Raw genomic sequence first — 19,774 nt, forward strand, 5'->3', positions numbered from 1 at the left:
TGCAGATTCTAAAGCAATTCCAATTAACGTCAATTATAATTCAGTTGATCATATCTTTTAATCCGTTCATCGAAACTATTCGATATCTAAATGAAAAGTTATTGATTTTTCGCCAGCTTTCCAAAAACATGTATATCATATACCTTTTACCAATAATATATGTATTTAATTCGTGATCTATTATAAACTGTTTAACGACAAAATTTAGCATACACGTATGTTTAAATATATATACTCGAGCACTAGACATGGATACACAATTAATATATAAAAGATAAAATATGAGTGCTTACGTATCAATATTGAAATTCAATATTGTAGGAAAGTACGTAGACGTAACGGAGATGATAAATACTAGTTTGACTCACGAGCAAAACACTTGAACAATACTCAAAACCTCCTTAGTAATAACACATAGTTTCCTTAGCTCTATCCCGCTTGAAAACCCATTTTGAAAGTGACACGCTCATGACTTCGTCGTAGTATTTTAAGTGATATAATTAGTAATAATAATAATACTACTAATAATAATAAAATAAATAATAATAATAATCTTAATAATAATAATAATAATAATAATAATAATAATATTATTAGTAATATTAATATAAATAATAAATAATAATAATATTACAAAGGGAGTAGTGTATGTGTAAATAAAACTCGAGCAGAAACTGGACTTTTATAGGCAACTTTTTGGAATCTGATGCCCATGCGATCGCATGGCCGCCTGATCCAGCTCAAAATGTTTTTGTTTTCTTGTTTGTCGACATATTATTATATAATATATATAATATATATAATTTAAATAATTAATTATATATTATATTAAATTCATGTGCATAGTTGACTTGTAATTTTCGTTCCGATGACTCGTATGTTGTCACTCGACTTATGTCCCGGTTCCGGTTTCTCGAACGCATTTTCGTACGCTTAGAAAACTTGCAATTTACGTTTTGTGACTCGTACCTTTGTCAAAATATAATCTTAAATTATCAATAAACTATATCATTCAAAGTGTATCTTAAACTTTCGAGTGTTTTGGTCATTTACTTCTATAAATAATTGTCTCGCTATTTGTTAATATATATATAATAACAAATCGTTTTATGACCAAGTTAATATATATTTTCAACATTCATTAACACGTTTTAAATATACGTCGCAAGTTATTCATACAATTAATATTCCAACTTATCATATATATTTAAATAAATATTTAAACCAATAAGTTTAATGTACGGTATCAAACAATTAATACATTGTTACATTTTCAAGTTATAGTATATATATGTGTATCAATATACATATAATTGTTCGCGAATCGTCAAGAACAACTGAAAGGTATTTGAATATATGAAAGTAGTTCAAAAATTTTGAGATTCAGTTTTACAGACTTTGCTTATCGTGTCAGAAATATTAAACCATATCGATGATTTGGTTCAGAATAAGTCGAAATTTTCCGGGTCATCACATATCAACGCGCGACGCAACGGAGCTAAAATTACAAATCAACTATGAACATGAATATAATATAATATATATATAATTATATAAAATTATATATATATTATATATATTAAATAAATATGTCGACAAGCTAGGAGCCAAAAAGTATGTGACCAGGAAATGACGGCCATGCGATCGCATGGCCAGAAGGCACAAATCTCATGCACTCGCATGAGTTACTGTAGCAGGCCACATTCTATAAAACTCACGTTTTCTGGCCGAAATTAAACACATATCTTTTTCTTTTCCTTCTTTGTAAGAAACATATATATATATATATATATATATATATATATATATATATATATATATATATATATATTTATAATTTAAAGTTTAATTTAAGTTTAATAATAATTGGGTTATTGTAAGAAATGTTTGAAGGTTTTGTAAGTCTGAACTCTGTCCGTGTAACGCTACGCGATTAATCACCACTGTAAGCTATGTTCTTCCTTTTTAAATTAATGTCTTGTAACTAAGTTATTATTATGCTTATTTGAGCCGAAGTAATCGTGATGTTAGACTAAATATTAAGACGGGGTTATTAGATTTTGTACCATAATTAAGGTTTGGACAAAAGACCGACAGTTGTGGACATTGGACTATGACTATTAATAGATAAGGGGTATTGTCTAATTGAGCGACAACTCATTGGAACCTGTCGAACCTATCTTCAAATTAGTTAATCTAATAATTATTAAAATGATTATGTATGTCCTATTTAGTGACGTTTATACGACATCTTTTACGATCATTTAATTAATTATTTGGGTTGGGTAATTGATTATTCATTCTGATCAAGTTGGTAAATTAATATTCATATCTCATTAAAACAGGGGTGGATTACATACAAGGATAATTGGTGTAATTGTTAACAAAGTAATAAAACCTTGAATTACACGCAGTCGATAACCTGATGTAATTATTAAACAAAGTATTAAAACCTTGTTACAGTTCGAATATCTAATTAGTTGGAATATTTGACTTCGGGAATAAGGTTAATTTGACGAGCATGTTATAATTATGACCGATGGACTATTTTGGACAAAAATCAAATAGGTATCAAATAATCCAAAACAAAGGACAATTAACCCGGGTAACAATTAATTAAAATCAAAACGTTAAACATCATGATTACGGAAGTTTAAATAAGCATAATACTTTTATTTCATATTTCATCATACCTTTATTTATTGTCATTTTAATTACTGCAATTTACTTTATCGCAATTTAAATTCTGTCATTTATATTATCGTCATTTATCTTTACGCTTTATTTAAAATCGACAAACAGGTCATTAAACGGTAAACCCCCCTTTTATAATAATAATATTAATACAAATATAGTTTTAAAAATATAGCGTTAAACTTGGTTAGTTCCCTGCGGAACGAACCGGACTTACTAAAAACTACACTACTCTACGATTAGGTACACCGCCTATAAGTGTTGTAGCAAGGTTTAGGTATATCCACTCTATAAATAAATAAATAACTTGTGTAAAATTGTATCGTATTTAATAGTATTTTGTAATCCAAGACGTACAATCTCGCTCGTGAGTGATATCGACATATAAGTCAACTAATACGTCAGTGTTAACCGTATTAGTGTCTCGTTATTTAAATGTATAATCATTTGGCACCATCAATTTCGATTTTTAAACTATCACCAAAATTATATATATTACTCAAGATAGCTAAGGATGAAGGTGTCAAACTTGACACATATTTATTTGTGTTTTTAGGTTTCATCTCACATGCATGCAGAATACTAGTAAAAATAAAAAGAATGAGCCTTTGGCAACAAAAGAAAAAACAAGAAGCTTTTTAAGAGAAATTAAACTTACAGATGAGAGAAGGACATACAAAGAGACGGTTGAATTTATGAATTATAAAGAAATAAGTAAAAAGGGATAAGTGGGGGTTATCTTAAATGTAATGATTAGGAAATATAGACCCACCACTCACCTAAGCCATCTCAAGTTCTCAACCACATAAAACTATATGTGTCATAAAAGGAAAAAAATATATTTTTGAATAAGTTTTAAGATATAAAATAATATACAAATGATAAAACTTATACAACTAAATATGAAGTACATACAGTAATGCTATGAAGATTTAACATTTTGTTATATAAAATGGAAATTGATAAATTCTTTATTTTAGACTTTGCATGCACACATTACATTATGTACATACAAACTCTAAGAGACATAATAGTGTACAAAAATTTAGGGGTTTAAACAAGCTGGGCCGGGCCTGAGCTCGACTAGGCTCGAGATCGACTCGTTTAAATTTTACTGAACTCGAGCTCGAGCTCGACTCGATTCGAGCCTTGAATATTAAGCTCGAGCTCAGCTCGTCTGGATTTATTCAAGCTCGAGCTCGACTCGAGCTCGACTCGATTATTCAAAACTAATACTTTTTATTATTATTATATATAGATTATATATTTTTTATATTTATTTAATTTATTGCACATCTTTATATTATATATGATTCGCTTTACTTTTTATATTGTGTATTATATATAGAATAGTAACTATTTTGTAGTTATTTAGTATATTATTAATCTAAAATAATAAATAATGCATATAAATGAAAAACTCGTTTATACTCACGAGCCTGTTCGAGCTTGATATAAGAAGCTCGAGCTCGAGCTCGTTTAGTAATTGATCCTAAAAACATGTTCAGGCTCGAGCTCGTTTAGGCTCGACTCGGACCGAACATTTACCAAGTTGAGCTCGAGTAGCTCGCGAGTAGCTCTGCTCATTTCCAGCCCTATGTGCATATAATATTATATCATTTTATCATTAATAGTGAAGATTATTATTATGTAGTATTTATTAAACTAACAAATGGTCACAACCTTGTTGCAGTGAACATTATTATTTTATAATATATCATCTCATGTTGATCGTATTTTGCTTGTCCACAAAGTTGGAGAGATAACCCTTCAAGGGTGTGCCAAAGGAGGGATTGTTAACCACGTGTTGAGTTTCTCATGATACTTCCTACTAACATACTTTGCCTATATATAACAAGTCAGAAGACACAAGAAGGACGGTCAATCTACAAGGCAAAATCCATTCACATGCTTATAATTCACTTTCACTTATATTCCATATAAGTAATGGAATAGTTTCAAACAAGTAGAGAATAAACAAGTAGAGAAGAAGATCATTCCTTTAAACAACATCAACCCACAAACACTCATATATTATTCTCATGAATCTCATACATGCAATCGGTTCCTATCAAGGATAAGTGGCGTAAAACCAATTACATCTCGAGTGTAATATGAGTTACCAAATAGGGAATCACCACCCAATACGATAAATCATCCAAGAATCCTTGTGAGAATCCAAGACGTACAATCTCGCTCGTGAGTGATATTGATAGACAAGTCAACTAATACGTCATTGTTGACCGTATTAGTGTCTCGTTATTTTAACTTATCATCATTTGGCGCAATCCGTGAGACCAAATTAAACTCTTTTCTGCACGAGTTGAATCTCTTTTATACTAAGACCGGTAAATAATGACCAGGAAAGCTTCCAACACCACGCCAACTCATGATCATGGCAAAGGCCCAAGCAGTCCCGAATTGCCTGCCGAACAATCCGTAGAGGCGAACGTCCCCATTATCGGAACATAAGAAAGCGTACCAACCCATGGAATATAAGAATCCTTGTGTTAATCTAAGACGTACAATCTTGCTTGTGAGTGATATTGATACACAAGTCAACTAATACGTCATTGTTTACCGTATTAGTGTCTCGTTATTTAAACGTACCATCATTTGGCACCATCAATTTCAATTTCTAAACTATCACCAAATTTATATATATTACTCAAGATAGCTAAGGATGAAGGTGTCAAACTTGACACATATTTATCTATGCTTTTAGGTTTCATCTCACATGCATGTAGATTGTAGAATACTAGTAAATAAAAACAAAAAGAAAAAGCCTTTTCGCAACAAAAGCAAAAAACAAGAGGTTTTTAAAAAAAAAAAAATGAAACTTACAACCATATTATAAAACACCTCTGTGACCATATGTACGATATTTGAAGCATTATGTACAACCTTATGGTAAAACACCTCTATGACCATATGTACAATATTTGAAGCATTATGTACAAATTTATGATAAAACATATTCATGACCATATGTACAAACTTTAAAATAAATTGTACAATCTTTTACAAAACACCTCATGAACACATGTACAAACTTTGAAGCATATTTCATATAATAATTGTATTTTATATTTAAAAAAGTAATTAAAGAGGCATTTGTTATTACTAATAATTATTATTAAATTAATATAGATAATTTTTAGAGCAAATTTAATTATTATTATATTATTATTATTCAAATATGAGTTCTCTTTACGGGATTAATTACGTTACATATGTATATGAAATACATGTCTCAATAAAATGTTGTAATGTAGGCTTTTATGACAAGGAAAGTAGTAATTATGATGAAAATTGAAAGAATGTCTCGAGAGAATAAATATGGTTCATTTATTCTGACCAAATATATAAATATGTTTGTAAAAATAATGACAAGTTTCTTAGTCGGAATATGTGATTCCACAGATCATTAAACTGAATGACTTTAGTATTTACGTTCACTTAATACATAAAATATATCATTAAACTATTTCGTTTAAACAAACTCGTAATTTCACGAGTCATTTCACTAGTATTATTATTATGTCATATTTATTAAACTAACAAATGGTCACAACCTTTTTGTGGTGAACATTATTATTTTATCATATATCATCTCATGTTGCTCGTATCTTGCTTGTCTACAAAGTTGGAGAAATAACCCTCCAAGGGTGTGTCAAATGAGGAATTTTTAACCATGTGTTGAGTTTCTCAGGATACTTCCTACTAACATAATTTGCCTATATATAACGAGTGGGAAGACACAAGAAGGACAATCAATCTACGAGGCACAATCCCTTCACATGCTTATAAGTCACTTTCACATATATTTCTCATAAGTAACGGAATAGTTTCAAACAAGTCGAGAAGTAGATCCTTCCTTTAAACAACATCAACCCACAAACACTAATATATTAATCTTATGAATCTCGTATATACGATCGGTTCCTATCATGGCTAAGTGGCGTAAAACCAATTACATCTCTAGTGTGATATGATAAATCATCCAAGAATCCTTGTGTTAATCCAAGACGTACAATCTCGCTCGTGAGTGATATCGATAACAAAATCAACTAATACGTCATTGTTGACCGCATTAATGTCTCTTAATATAAACGTATCATCAGTCAGTTTACACGTTTTGAGAACATTTAAAAACAGTTTTGATTAATAAACGTGCTATTGAGTACCGTAGATTCACAAATTACCAAAACCCTTTTTACGTACAAACATGTAGCACCTTTTATAGCATACGGTGCCTACAAATATCAGCCATTAACGAGGCAATTAAGAAACGACAACCGTAGCCAACTACCAATTTGTTCAAGAACCACACAATCATATCACATGGAACCAAAACTTCAGGGACTGAATTCAGCAATTTAAATAGTACAAGGACTATTACTCTAACTAATACTGATATTCCAATTTGACTGTTGTTGGATCAATTTTGTCTTTAAATACTAAAATCACTGATCAATCATACTTCTCTTTGGCTTTCCCCATAACTACATTCATCAAGCAGCATCCCACTTCCTATCCGCCGCCTTCATCAAAAAGGTACAATTTTTTTCATTTATATTTTGCTAGATCTTATACCTTTACAACCATTTAATTGATCCCATCAAAATCTTGAAAATTTTAATGGGTTTTCTTGATCTTATCATATAACCATTTCCATGTATTAAAAATCCAATCTTTTTGACATTTGATTGTTTTTTGGATATAATATATATTGGTTTTTGTCTGTATGCTGTATAACAAATGGCTGGAAGTATTGAAATGGTGTTAAATGAGCTTAATCTTGAAACATTTGATCTTAAATCTTTACAACCCATTCAATTGATCCCCATCTAAATCTTGAAAACTTTAATGGGTTTTCTGGATCTTATCATATTATCATTTCCATATATTAAAAATGTAATCTTTTTGACATTTGATGGTTTTTTTGGATATGATATATATCGGGTTTTGTTTGTTTGGTCTATAGCGAAATGGCTGGAAGTATTGATATGATGTTACATGAGCTTAATCTTGAAACTGTTGAATCATTGCCTGATGATTTTGATCCAACAACTGTGATTAATGATCCTGTACCTCCTGTTGTGGTTGATGATTCGGGTATAAACGGTGCGAAATTGGCCAATGGTATCGAAAAACCGAGGGAGATTGTTTTAGGAAGGAATGTGCATACTAGTTGTCTTGAGGTAACCGAGCCTGATGCTGATGATGAGGTTACTGGAGAACGCGAAGCTTATATGGCGAGCGTGTTAGCTAGATATAGAAAGTCTTTGCTTGAAAGGACTAAACATCATTTGGGTAAAAAATTTATACTGAAATGAAATATTTTTCTATGATCTTATTCTCTGTTGAATTATCTTGTTATGTAATCTGATTGCGTTGGATGTGTGCTCTGAAAGTGATTTTACGATGCTGTGATAACTAGTTTTTGGGGTTTGAATAATGAAATTTGCTTATGATTATCCAGCTATTTTATACCATATGAAATAATTAGTTTTTTACCCTAATTTACCCTAATTTGAGATCATTTTGCCTAATTTTATTATGTTACAATACCTTAAAAGTATCATGTTATCACCAAGTTATACAATATACACATCTAAACCTGCTTATCAGTTAATCATATTCAATTTTTTCTCCCTCATTTCGGCTTTCTTCACGTTTAAAGTTACTGTAATTATGATTAACCAATACCCATTGTGTATATTCCAGTTCTTTAACTTTTGGGTACCTAAGATACGTACATTAAAACGTTTGATTTAAAATTTGTACATTCTTGCACCTAATTATTGTGTTCTGTATAGGCTATCCTTATAATCTGGACTTCGACTATGGTGCATTATCTCAGTTGCAACATTTTTCCATAAACAACCTCGGGGATCCATTTATCGAGAGCAATTATGGTGTGCATTCTCGTCAATTTGAGGTTGGTGTGTTGGATTGGTTTGCTCGTTTATGGGAATTGGAAAAGAACGAATACTGGGGTTACATTACAAATTGTGGAACAGAAGGCAATCTTCATGGCATATTAGTCGGGTTTGTAGTTTCATACTTTATCAAACTCATTTATCTTGTTTCTACATTTGATATTAGTGTAATAATACCTAATGAGAAATTTAAATTTATAGGAGAGAAGTATTTCCTGATGGGATTTTGTATGCTTCGCGTGACTCGCATTATTCTATATTTAAAGCAGCAAGAATGTACCGAATGGATTCTGAAAAGGTCAACACGTTAATGTCTGGGGAAATCGATTGTGAAGATTTTAAGGCTAAACTTCTTCTTCATAAAGATAAACCGGCAATCATCAACGTCAACATAGGTTCCTTTTATGTTATTTATGTATCTATCAATATCTGTTAGTTTTGAGTGATCTTTATTTACACTTGCAAAATTGAATTTTTTTGTAGGAACAACTGTGAAAGGAGCGGTTGATGATCTTGATTTGGTTATAAAGACGCTTGAAGAAACAGGATTTGGACATGACCGATTCTACATCCACTGTGATGGTGCTTTGTTTGGTCTAATGATGCCTTTTGTTAAACTCGTAAGTTGTTCAATTAGACGCCAATTCCGATTATTTTATGTTTAGGGTATGTTTGGTAAAACTAGCTATTAGCTTATTGATCTGTTAAAAAAAGAGTAAATTGACAAAAAGCTAGGAGCTTTATCTCAAACGCTAGTTCTAGTAGCTTCTAGCTTTTTTCCTTCATCTAAAAGCTCTAAGTTCTTTTAACCAATTGAAGCTCTTTTATTAGATAAGAGCTTTTTTATGAAAGCTAGAAGCTTGAATATTCTAAAACTCCAAAAAGCTCCTTACCAAACATACCCTTAACCGGTCAAATGGCCCAATTCAAAATTCAAAACTTCAGTTTAAAAGGTAACATGTCAAATTTTGTTACAAGTCGCTTAAGTAACCTGCCGATGCATACAAACACAGCCTCCTTTCATACAAACAATATAAGTAGTTCTGTAATAATTTAGGTTTTATAATCAAGTTTAACATACTAATCTTTTATAAGATAATTGTCGATTAACTAACTTTGTGTATGATCAGGCACCGAAAGTTTCATTCAAGAAACCCATTGGAAGCGTGAGCGTTTCAGGTCATAAATTTGTTGGGTGTCCAATGCCGTGCGGTGTTCAAATAACGAGACTCGAGCATATCAACGCACTTTCAAGAAACGTCGAATATCTTGCTTCTCGAGACGCAACAATCATGGGATCCCGTAACGGTCACGCCCCAATATTCCTTTGGTACACTCTAAACCGTAAAGGCTACCGAGGGTTCCAAAAAGAGGTCCAAAAATGCCTTAGAAACGCGCACTATTTAAAAGGCCGTTTAACGAGTGCGGGAATAGGTGCCATGCTTAATGAGCTCAGTAGCACGGTTGTTTTTGAGCGTCCACAAGATGAGGAATTCATACGCAAATGGCAGCTTGCGTGTCAGGGGTGCATTGCACATGTTGTTGTCATGCCTAATATTAATATCGATAAGTTGGATGATTTTGTGAACGAGCTTGTTGAAAAACGCGCTGTTTGGTATGAAAACGGGAAGCTTCAGTCACCTTGTGTTGCATCTGAGATAGGAAAATGTAACTGTCTATGTGTGTTGCATAAGTGACTGATAATAAACAGTTAACAATGTTATAATTCAGTAGGCTTATAACTACCTTTAGTGGATTGGTTCTTGAATATAGACTTTGAAAATCTTAAGAACAAGAGTATATGAGTAAAGAGAGAAAGGAAGAAACACTATGGATGTAAGTGTGAGAAATGGTACATCTTTACAAGCATAACTCATGGGTATTTATACTACAAAAAGATACTATGGAAGTGACCCCAAGTTGACTATAAAATTGTACCAAAATTGACTATCCATACTTGCATTATTGTAGTTCCATACTTGCACAATTATTATTATTATCATAACACTCCCCCTTGGATAGCAATTTTGTTTGTTAAAGATCAACTGTAAGTTACTGCCTCGTTAAAAACCTTGGCCAAAGAAAAACCCAGTGGGATAAAAACTTTAGCTAAGGGAAAAAGAGTGCAGCATATAGTTGACTCCCCCTCAAGTAGACATTGCTGAGCTGTTACATCTTTTGAACTTGCCTCATGCCAATATTGTGAACATGCGTTCTGAAAATAGCAGTTGAAAGTGCTTTGGTGAAAAGATCAGCAGAGTTTTGATGGATTGAACATATATCATTTCAATCTAGTTGTCCTTAATGATGTCTTGAGTGTATGAGAAGAATCTAGGAGGTATGTGTTTTGTTCGGTCACTTTTGATATATCATTCTTTCATTTGTGCTATGCAAGCTGCATTATCTTCATAGATAGATGTTGGACTTTTATCGGGTTCTAGTCCACAAGAATAAGTAATGAGTTGTGTCATTGATCTCAACCAAAAACATTCCCAAGTAGCTTCATGTAATGCAATCACTTCGGCATGATTTGATGATGTTGCAACAAGTGTTTGTTTTTTAGAACGCCATGATATTGCAGTACCTCCATTTAGGAATACATATCCAGTTTGAGATTTAGCTTTATGTGGATCAGATAAATAACCTGCATCTGCATAACCAACCAAAACTTGTTTTGATTCGTTAGAATAAAATAATCCTAAATCGGTAGTTCCTCGAAGGTATCAAAATATGTGTTTGATCTCATTCCAGTGTCTTTTGGTAGGAGCAGAGCTGAACCTTACCAACAAATTAACTGCAAAAGAAATGTCAGGTCTTGTATAATTTGTAAGATATACATAAGAGCTCCAATTGCCCTAAGTTATGGTACTTCTGGTCCCAGAATATCTTCATGATCTTCACATGGACGAAATGGATCAGCTTCAACATTGAGTGATCTAACAACCATAGGAGTACTTAATGGTTTTGTCTTGTCCATATTAAAATGTTTCAAAATCTTTTCAGTATATGTTGTTTGATGTACAAGTAAACCATTAGGCATATGCTCAATTTGTAAACCAAGGTAATACTTGGTTTTTCCGAGATCTTTCATTTCAAATTCTTTCTTTAGAAGTTGAATGGCTTCATGGATCTCTTTATTTGTACCTATGATGTTAAGATCATCGACATAAACAGCTATGATCACATATCCGGATGTTGTTTTCTTAATGAATACACATGGGCAAATATAATTATTTGTATACCCTTTGCTTATCAAGTAATCACTTAATCGTTTATACCACATGCAACCCGATTGTTTCAACCCATATAAAGACCTTTGTAACTTGATTGAGTACATTTCTTTAAGTTTTGCATTGGTTGCTTCTGATACCTTAAATCTTTCAGGTATCTTCATATATATATATATCACTATCAAGTGATCCATATAGATAAGCAGTCACAACATCCATGAGATGCATTTCTAAATTTTTAGAAACTGCCAGGATGATTAAGTATCTAAAAGTAATTGCATCTATAACAGGAGAATAAGTTTCCTCATAATCAATTCCTGGTCTTTGAGAAAAATCTTGAGTTACAAGTATAGCTTTACCTTGTAACTTCATTTTTCTCATTTCCTTTTCGGGTAAAAATTCATTTGTGTCTCATACGTTTCACATCTTTAAAGTGAAAATGATTTATCCGAAAACTTTTCTTTTATTGAGCAATTCTAATTCAGCTCGTATATAGTCATGTCTATTTTGACATTCAATGACAGATTTTGGTTTCAGTTCATCATCTTTATTCATGATGTCATTATATGAAAAATTCTCATCAATATTTGTCATTCCATTTCGATTCCATATTATTGCATAATTTATTGCAATTTATGTATTTACATTTATCAATACCCTCTGCAGAAGGAATATTGATTTGTGGTTCTTCTTGAACACTTTCTTTTACCTCATTATCAGCTGATTTTTCTTTTCGAGGATTTTTATCTTTGGAACCAATTGGTCTCCCACGTTTCAGGCGTGGCAAAGACTCATGAGTGACATTTCCAACTTTTAGAATTTCAATTCTAGCTGAAGCATTTACTGCTGGTATACATGATTTAGTCACTCCTTTTTGTATCTGTAAATGCATCAGGTAATTTATTTGCAAGTTCTTGCATATGCATTATTTTTTTAACTTTCTTTTCGCATTCTTTTGTGCGATGATCAAGATACATTAATTTATGTTCACACCATGAAACATCCTTTTCTTTATTTTTCATTTCTCTCCCTAATCTAGGGAACAATGATAATCAGCAAAACGTGCTGTAAAAACATTATCCGTTATAGGTTCAATATATCTTATAATTGAAGATGTTTCATATTTAACATATATATATATCCCCATCCTCCTTTGAGGACCCATTTTAGTGCGTTGTGGTTGTGTAACTAGAATATACACTGCACAATCAAATGTTCTAATGGTGGTAAATATTTAGCTCTCGGCCAAAATCAAGTTGTAGGGGAGAATATTTATGAGTTGCACTTTGTCAAAAGTGAAATAATATCGCAGCATGTAAATTTGCATGTCCCCATATATATCACCTTGAATTCTTTCAAGAAACATTGGTGATTCTTTCTCAATGTGTTTTTCATTAATCACCATATGTGCTTTTCATTAATCACCATATGTGCTTTTAATTAATGGTTTTTCATTAATCACCATATGTGGTTTTCATTAATCATCATATGTGCTTTTTATCATATGCGCTTTTAATCATATGCGTTATGGTCTAAAACCATTTATTTATGAGTGATACATAACAAGCTAGGAATCTTAGAAAATTCAAACCATTCAAGTCTCAAGGTAGCTCATGGTTTATTTAATTAAGATTTTTCAACAGATTCACTCTCGTTTTCTTTTCTTTTGGGACTTATTTGTAGAGCTAAATAAGATGTTCATGTATTCAAGAAATAGTTACGCACAAGGAATTCAAATGATTCCAAACTTTAATCACGCTCACAATTTGAGCATCATTTTCCCCTTCAGTAACTTGGGAGCGGTTTTAGCAAAGAACCTCGTAAGATTCATTCAAGAACCTCGCAAGGTTCAGCCAGGAACCTCGCAAGGTTCAGTCACGAACCTCGCAAGGTTCAACGTGGTCGGCTAAAAAAACATCTTTTATTGCCAACGTTTAAGGTTCACCACAGTAAACTTTCTGAGTTTCTCCACATGATAGGTTGAGTGCTCGGCTAGTTTCCATTTGAAAAGTGATCCACACAGAATTAAGACGTAATAATAATCTACAACAAACTCAGAAATAACTGAATATCGCTTATCATATAATATAATTCATGTATTAAAACATCCACAATTAGCAGAATACTATGCAGTTTAAAAAAAATTGCGCCTGTTTACACTAGTAGTGAAGGCATATATGTATCACCGAGACCTCATAACAACATATACAAGTATACATTCAAGCCATTATCTTTATCAATTATAAAAGCTTTAACTTGTCGTTATCAGTATCCTCATATATATATTTCAAATAAACATATTCAAACATGCTCATTGTAACATACAATTTTAAGAGCATATTAGAATACAATTCACAACAAGTTAAAATAATCAGAAAACTCTAGCAATTTAATTGATAAATGGTTTGATTTTATACAACAAACTAATTAGTAGATGATATGTTGTAAATCAATTTATGTATAACGATCAGAATCAGATTAACAACATATATAACCCCCAAGTAATAATCTGTATGTAACTTCTATCATAATCAGTTTGTAAACTAACGAATTAATAGCGCATATATAACTCGATTTATGATCTTAATAATAAGCAAAAGAACAAAAAAAAAAAAAAATATAGCAAGTTTTGTTCTACAATTTAATATATCGTTTCAGCTTTTCGCCTTGAATTATAGTGGGATCCAGGTCATACCCTCTTGTCATGAATACAACTTAGATGATGGCTAATTAAGACCAGCAATAGTTTATAGTAAGAGTTAGTAGCAACACAGGGGTCTACCACTTGATAAGTGATCAAATCCAACATATTATTGATTATTTCACCACTTTCTATCATGTCATCTAATTTAACTTTATTTATTATTATTAATTATTAATTATTAATAATAATATTTTATAATACTTCACCGCACTTTAATTCCAAAGAAGCTTTAAGCCAAATTTTAAACATAATGGATATGTAATATTTAAAGATTCACCTACTCCATACAATCAAAACATACATCATCATCAATATATTAATCGTTTAAGAACTGTCAATCAATAGATAGTGGCAAAACCTTATAGATTAGGTACATGAGCTATATGGATCCGATAAATCATAGATCATAGGTAATCTGCTCTGAGTTTACTCAAGATCTAAAGCAAACAAATTAAATATGAAGTAATATTTTATAAACATACCCATAAACAAACATAGCATATATTCAAAAGCAAAGATGTGATATACAGTAATATTCTATAAAAATCGAAGATATAATCAATTTATATCACAAACTGTATTACGTGCATATTTTATCACAAGATTTCTTAATTTGTTTTATATAAACAGTATATAGAATATTTTAACAACATGCTAAAACAACACTTTCGTTTGTCAAATCATATTCTACAGCAGCTACTAATCCTTTTATAAATCGATTCAGTTTCGTAAGTTGGGAATCGAATCTGTTTAAGTTTGTAGGAATATTGTATACGAAACTGAAACAATTATACATATAATCACAAACATAATAATCATGTATAACACATAATTATAATGAGAACGAAAAGATAGAACGATCTAACCGAATTGAAGGTTGAACCGGGCTTGTGTTTGACACAATTCCCTTAAACAGATTTTGCGTCTGTTCCCAGGGTACATCGGTCTGAAGCAGCGTACTGCCGGACTTGAATATTTATCTTGATTAGTGACTTGTACTTGCTTAGATAAACCTTGTTTATACGGAGCACTTCGTGCTGATAACGTGTTATAATTCAGTAGGCTTATAACTACCTTTAGTGGATTGGTTCTTGAATATAGACTTTGAAAATCTTAAGAACAAGAGTATATGAGTAAAGAGAGAAAGGAAGAAACACTATGGATGTAAGTGTGAGAAATGGTACATCTTTACAAGCATAACTCATGGGTATTTATACTACAAAAAGATACTATGGAAGTGACCCCAAGTTGACTATAAAATTGTACCAAAATTGACTATCCATACTTGCATTATTGTAGTTCCATACTTGCACAATTATTATTATTATCATAACAAACAAGAAGTTATTAGTTATGTTTTTTGAATTTGTGTTAGTTCTTGTAATGTATACAAAGCTCTGATGTGTTGGCTTTATTTATCATTAATAATATTATAGTGTTTGATGTTACAATTATGTGACTCAAGTTAATTAGATTACTTAATGCAATGTAATTTACAATTATGTGACATAACAGAAACTTGATAAACCAAAAAGCAACAAATCCAAATCTTCAAGATACAAAATCCATAAAGCTAAAAGCACAAGTCATTCATATTCATATTCATACCAAACAATAAACAAAAAGCCTAAATGTTAATGTTTAACAACCGAAAGTTAAAGCTTTTAAATCAGTAGTTTGCAAACAAACTTTAGGTGATCCTTCTTGAGTTCAAGCTCGGGTAAAGGTGCATCATGGTTATCCTCAAGCCACGTGGTTGCATCAACAATCGCGTTCTCCATATCCTTCAACTTCTCAGCAGACACCTTCATATTAACATTGTTCTCTTCAATCTTATTCTTCAATTCGTACAAGTAATCTTCTAATTCATTATGAGCATCCGCTTTCTTCTTGAACTCAATATCGTCATATTTGTACTCCTCAGCCTCTCTTATCATCTTCTCAATCTCGTCTTTAGAGAGTCTTCTTCAATCATTGTCAATTGTAATTTTCTCCATCTTACCAGTAGCTATAATCCCAACAGTAACAGTAAGGATACCATTAGCATCTATCTCAAAGTATACCTTAATCGTAGTCTCATTTTTAGGAGCAGGTGGTATTCCATCGATTTTAAGTTTGCCCAAAAAGTGGTTATATGTAGATTTAGATCTTTCGCCTTGATTGTTGGATCAATCTTAACATAAAGTAATAGTTAGAGGTTTATTTTGTAAAATTATATCTCAAATGGATTTGAGGAGGTGGAACGTGTGAACGGATAACAAGTGGGCTAGCCGTCATAATTTTCAATTTTGCTTCTTCCTTGATTATTCTAATAGATTCTAGACTTGACTATTCTAATTTATTCTAGACTTGGTTATCCTAGATTATTCTAGACTAGACTTGATTAACTTAATGGACAAGGTTAATCAACTATAAATAGGGATGTAATAATAAGATTGTAATAAGAGTTTTTCTATAATTGGGGAAGGATTTCCAATAAGTTATTGTTCTTAAATTTTACTATTCTGTCTTATAATCTGGTACCAAATTTCTTCAATTGGTATCAGAGCTAAGTTACAAAAGGGATCGTGTTGTTGATCAAAAGGACTAGATCAATCACCAGTGTGACGATCGCTCCAAATCCATATGGACGAACACGTCATTCATCGATTTCATTGCGAGGTATTTGACCTCTATATGATACGTTTTGTAAATATTGCATTCTTTTGAAAAGGCACACCATAAATGAATATTTTAATCAAAGGTTTTCGACATCTGATGATTTCTACATATAGACAATCACCGTAATATAATAGTTTACAATAGTACTTCCGTTGATAATGCAGTCAAAATAAGATACATGGTGATGTTTTGGTGAATGCAACGTTTCCTTGAAAAATATGCCATGTAAGACTCCATGCACATAGCTTGTCTAACATATAAGCAAACAGCGGAAGACTTCTAGGAACCTGAGAATAAACATGCTTGAAAGTGTCAACACAAAGGTTGGTGAGTTCATAGTTTTAATGTTTCGCATAATCTGTATATAAAGGTGGATCACAAGATTTCAGTTGTTTCATCCAAAAACGTTTATCAAAATATTCTACAAGATTGAGCACCCTGGTAGCTAAACTTTAACGTTATAATAAGTACCCCTGTTTTAACATACATGCAACCAACATGTACAATACACGCAAACCAACGTGTACTAAACTCAAATAGCATACGTCTGTTTTATAGTTCAGGCTAGGGTTTCTATACCTGGAACAGACGGGGATGTCAAGCCCTATGGATCCATATACAACTATTCGCGCCCACCAGTTCTTATAACTGGCAGTTACTAGTTACCAAAGCTAAGGGATTTTCGGTTCAAACTCGGTGTAGAATTTAGTATGTACTTGTATCCATTGCGTTTAAAATAAAGTGCATGTATTCTCAGCCCAAAAATATAGATTGCAAAAGCAATTAAAAAGGGAGCATATGAAACTCACCTTAGCAGCATATAAAGTCGTTCCCCAAAATGTGACCGAAACTCGGATTACCAAATAACCGTAGATCTCAACCTAGAGAACATATGTTGGTCAATAAATGTCTATCAAGCTAGGTCAGGTCATAGTGTATCACAATCCTAATGCTCGAGATCGACATACAAGAGTTATCAAAAGTCAATTTCAAAAAGTCAATTTTGACTATAGTTCAACAAAACGAGACGTGCCTTATATAAGGATTCATTTACTCAGCTGGTAATATTCAAAAATTCAATTTATCAATCTTACAAACAAGTTGTTTAAATATCAATTGCAGATTCAAAAGCAATTAATGTCAATCATAATTCAGTTGATTATATCTTTAAATTCGTTCATCGAAATTACGCGATTTCTAAATGAAAAGTTATTGATTTTTCGTCAGCTTTCCAAAAACATGCATATCATATACCTTTTATCAGTATTATATGTATTTAATTCGTGATTCATCATAAACTGTTTAACGGCGAAATTTAGCATACAAACATGCATAAACATATATGTTCGAGCACTTGACATGGATACACTATTAATATATATAAAAGATAAGATATGAATGCTCACGTATCAATATTGTGATTCAATATTGTAGGAAAGTACGTAGACGCAACAGAGATGATAAACACTAGTTTGACTCACGAGCAAAACCCTCGAACCATAACCATAACCTCCATAGCTATAACCCATAATTTTCTTAGCTCTATCCCGCTCGAAAAACCTATTTTGAAAGTGACACGCTCATAACCTCGTCGTAGTATTTTATGTAATAATATTACTAATAATAATAATAATAATAATAATAATAATAATAATAATAATAATAATAATAATAATAATAATAATAATAATAATAATAATAATAATAATAATAATAATAAGAAGACTAATATTAATAATCTTAATATTAATAATAATAATAATAATAATATAAATTATAATAATAATACGGAGATAAATGGATAGATATGTGTGTTTGTGAACCAGAAAATGATCGATTTATATAGATGTGGCCTGTCCTCAGACCCCATGTGATCGCATGGTTTTTGGGCATCAAGGCCATGCGATCGCATGGCCCTCTGATCCAGCTCACATTCGTTTAACTTCTAGTTTGTCGACATATTTAAATATTAATATAATATATATAATTTAAATTAATTAATTATATATTATATTATATTCTCGTGTATAGGTGTCTTGTAATTTTCGTTCCGATAAGTCGTACGTCGTCACTCGACTCATGTCCTGGTTCCGGTTTTTCGAACGTCTTTTCGTACATTGAGAAAACTTGCATTTTTCGTTTCGTGACTCGTACCTTTGTCAAAATATAAACTTAAATTATCCATAAACTATATCACTCAAAGTATATCTTAAACTTTCAAGTGTTTTGGTCATTTACTTCTGTAAATCATTGTCTCGCTATTTGTGAATATATATATAATATCAAATCGTTTTATGACCAAGTTAAAATATATTTTTAATATTCATAAACACGTTCTAAAATACACATCGTACGTTAATCATATATATAATTCTAACAGTTAATATTCCTTATTATTGTATGTGTCCAAATTACGTTATTTAAACAAACACACTTAATTAACAAATTCTATTATATCGAAAAACGTTTTCGCACGTTTGAAACAAAATCAATTGTATATTATGCAGTTTAGTTCTCCATTAACTTTTATCTAACTTTCA

The 19,774-nt window shown here is 31.5% G+C and overlaps 1 protein-coding gene and 1 pseudogene across 1 annotated transcript; one reads left to right on the forward strand and one right to left on the reverse strand.

Annotated features, from left to right (window-relative positions):
• Window positions 1–7,160: 7,160 nt before the first annotated feature.
• LOC139869989 (serine decarboxylase-like) lies at window positions 7,161–16,024 on the forward strand. The gene is made up of 7 exons (XM_071857846.1): window positions 7,161–7,251; window positions 7,682–8,010; window positions 8,517–8,748; window positions 8,841–9,034; window positions 9,123–9,259; window positions 9,770–10,358; window positions 15,915–16,024. The coding sequence occupies exons 2-6, from the start codon at window positions 7,686–7,688 to the stop codon at window positions 10,334–10,336; spliced, it is 1,455 nt and encodes a 484-aa protein (XP_071713947.1). The 5' UTR covers window positions 7,161–7,251; window positions 7,682–7,685; the 3' UTR covers window positions 10,337–10,358; window positions 15,915–16,024.
• A 213-nt stretch (window positions 16,025–16,237) lies between these two features.
• The window catches only part of LOC139871104 (heat shock cognate 70 kDa protein-like), a 50,331-nt pseudogene continuing 46,794 nt past the window's right edge, over window positions 16,238–19,774 (reverse strand).

This window comes from Rutidosis leptorrhynchoides, chromosome 10, assembly GCF_046630445.1.
Source record: "Rutidosis leptorrhynchoides isolate AG116_Rl617_1_P2 chromosome 10, CSIRO_AGI_Rlap_v1, whole genome shotgun sequence".
NCBI lineage: Eukaryota > Viridiplantae > Streptophyta > Magnoliopsida > Asterales > Asteraceae > Rutidosis > Rutidosis leptorrhynchoides.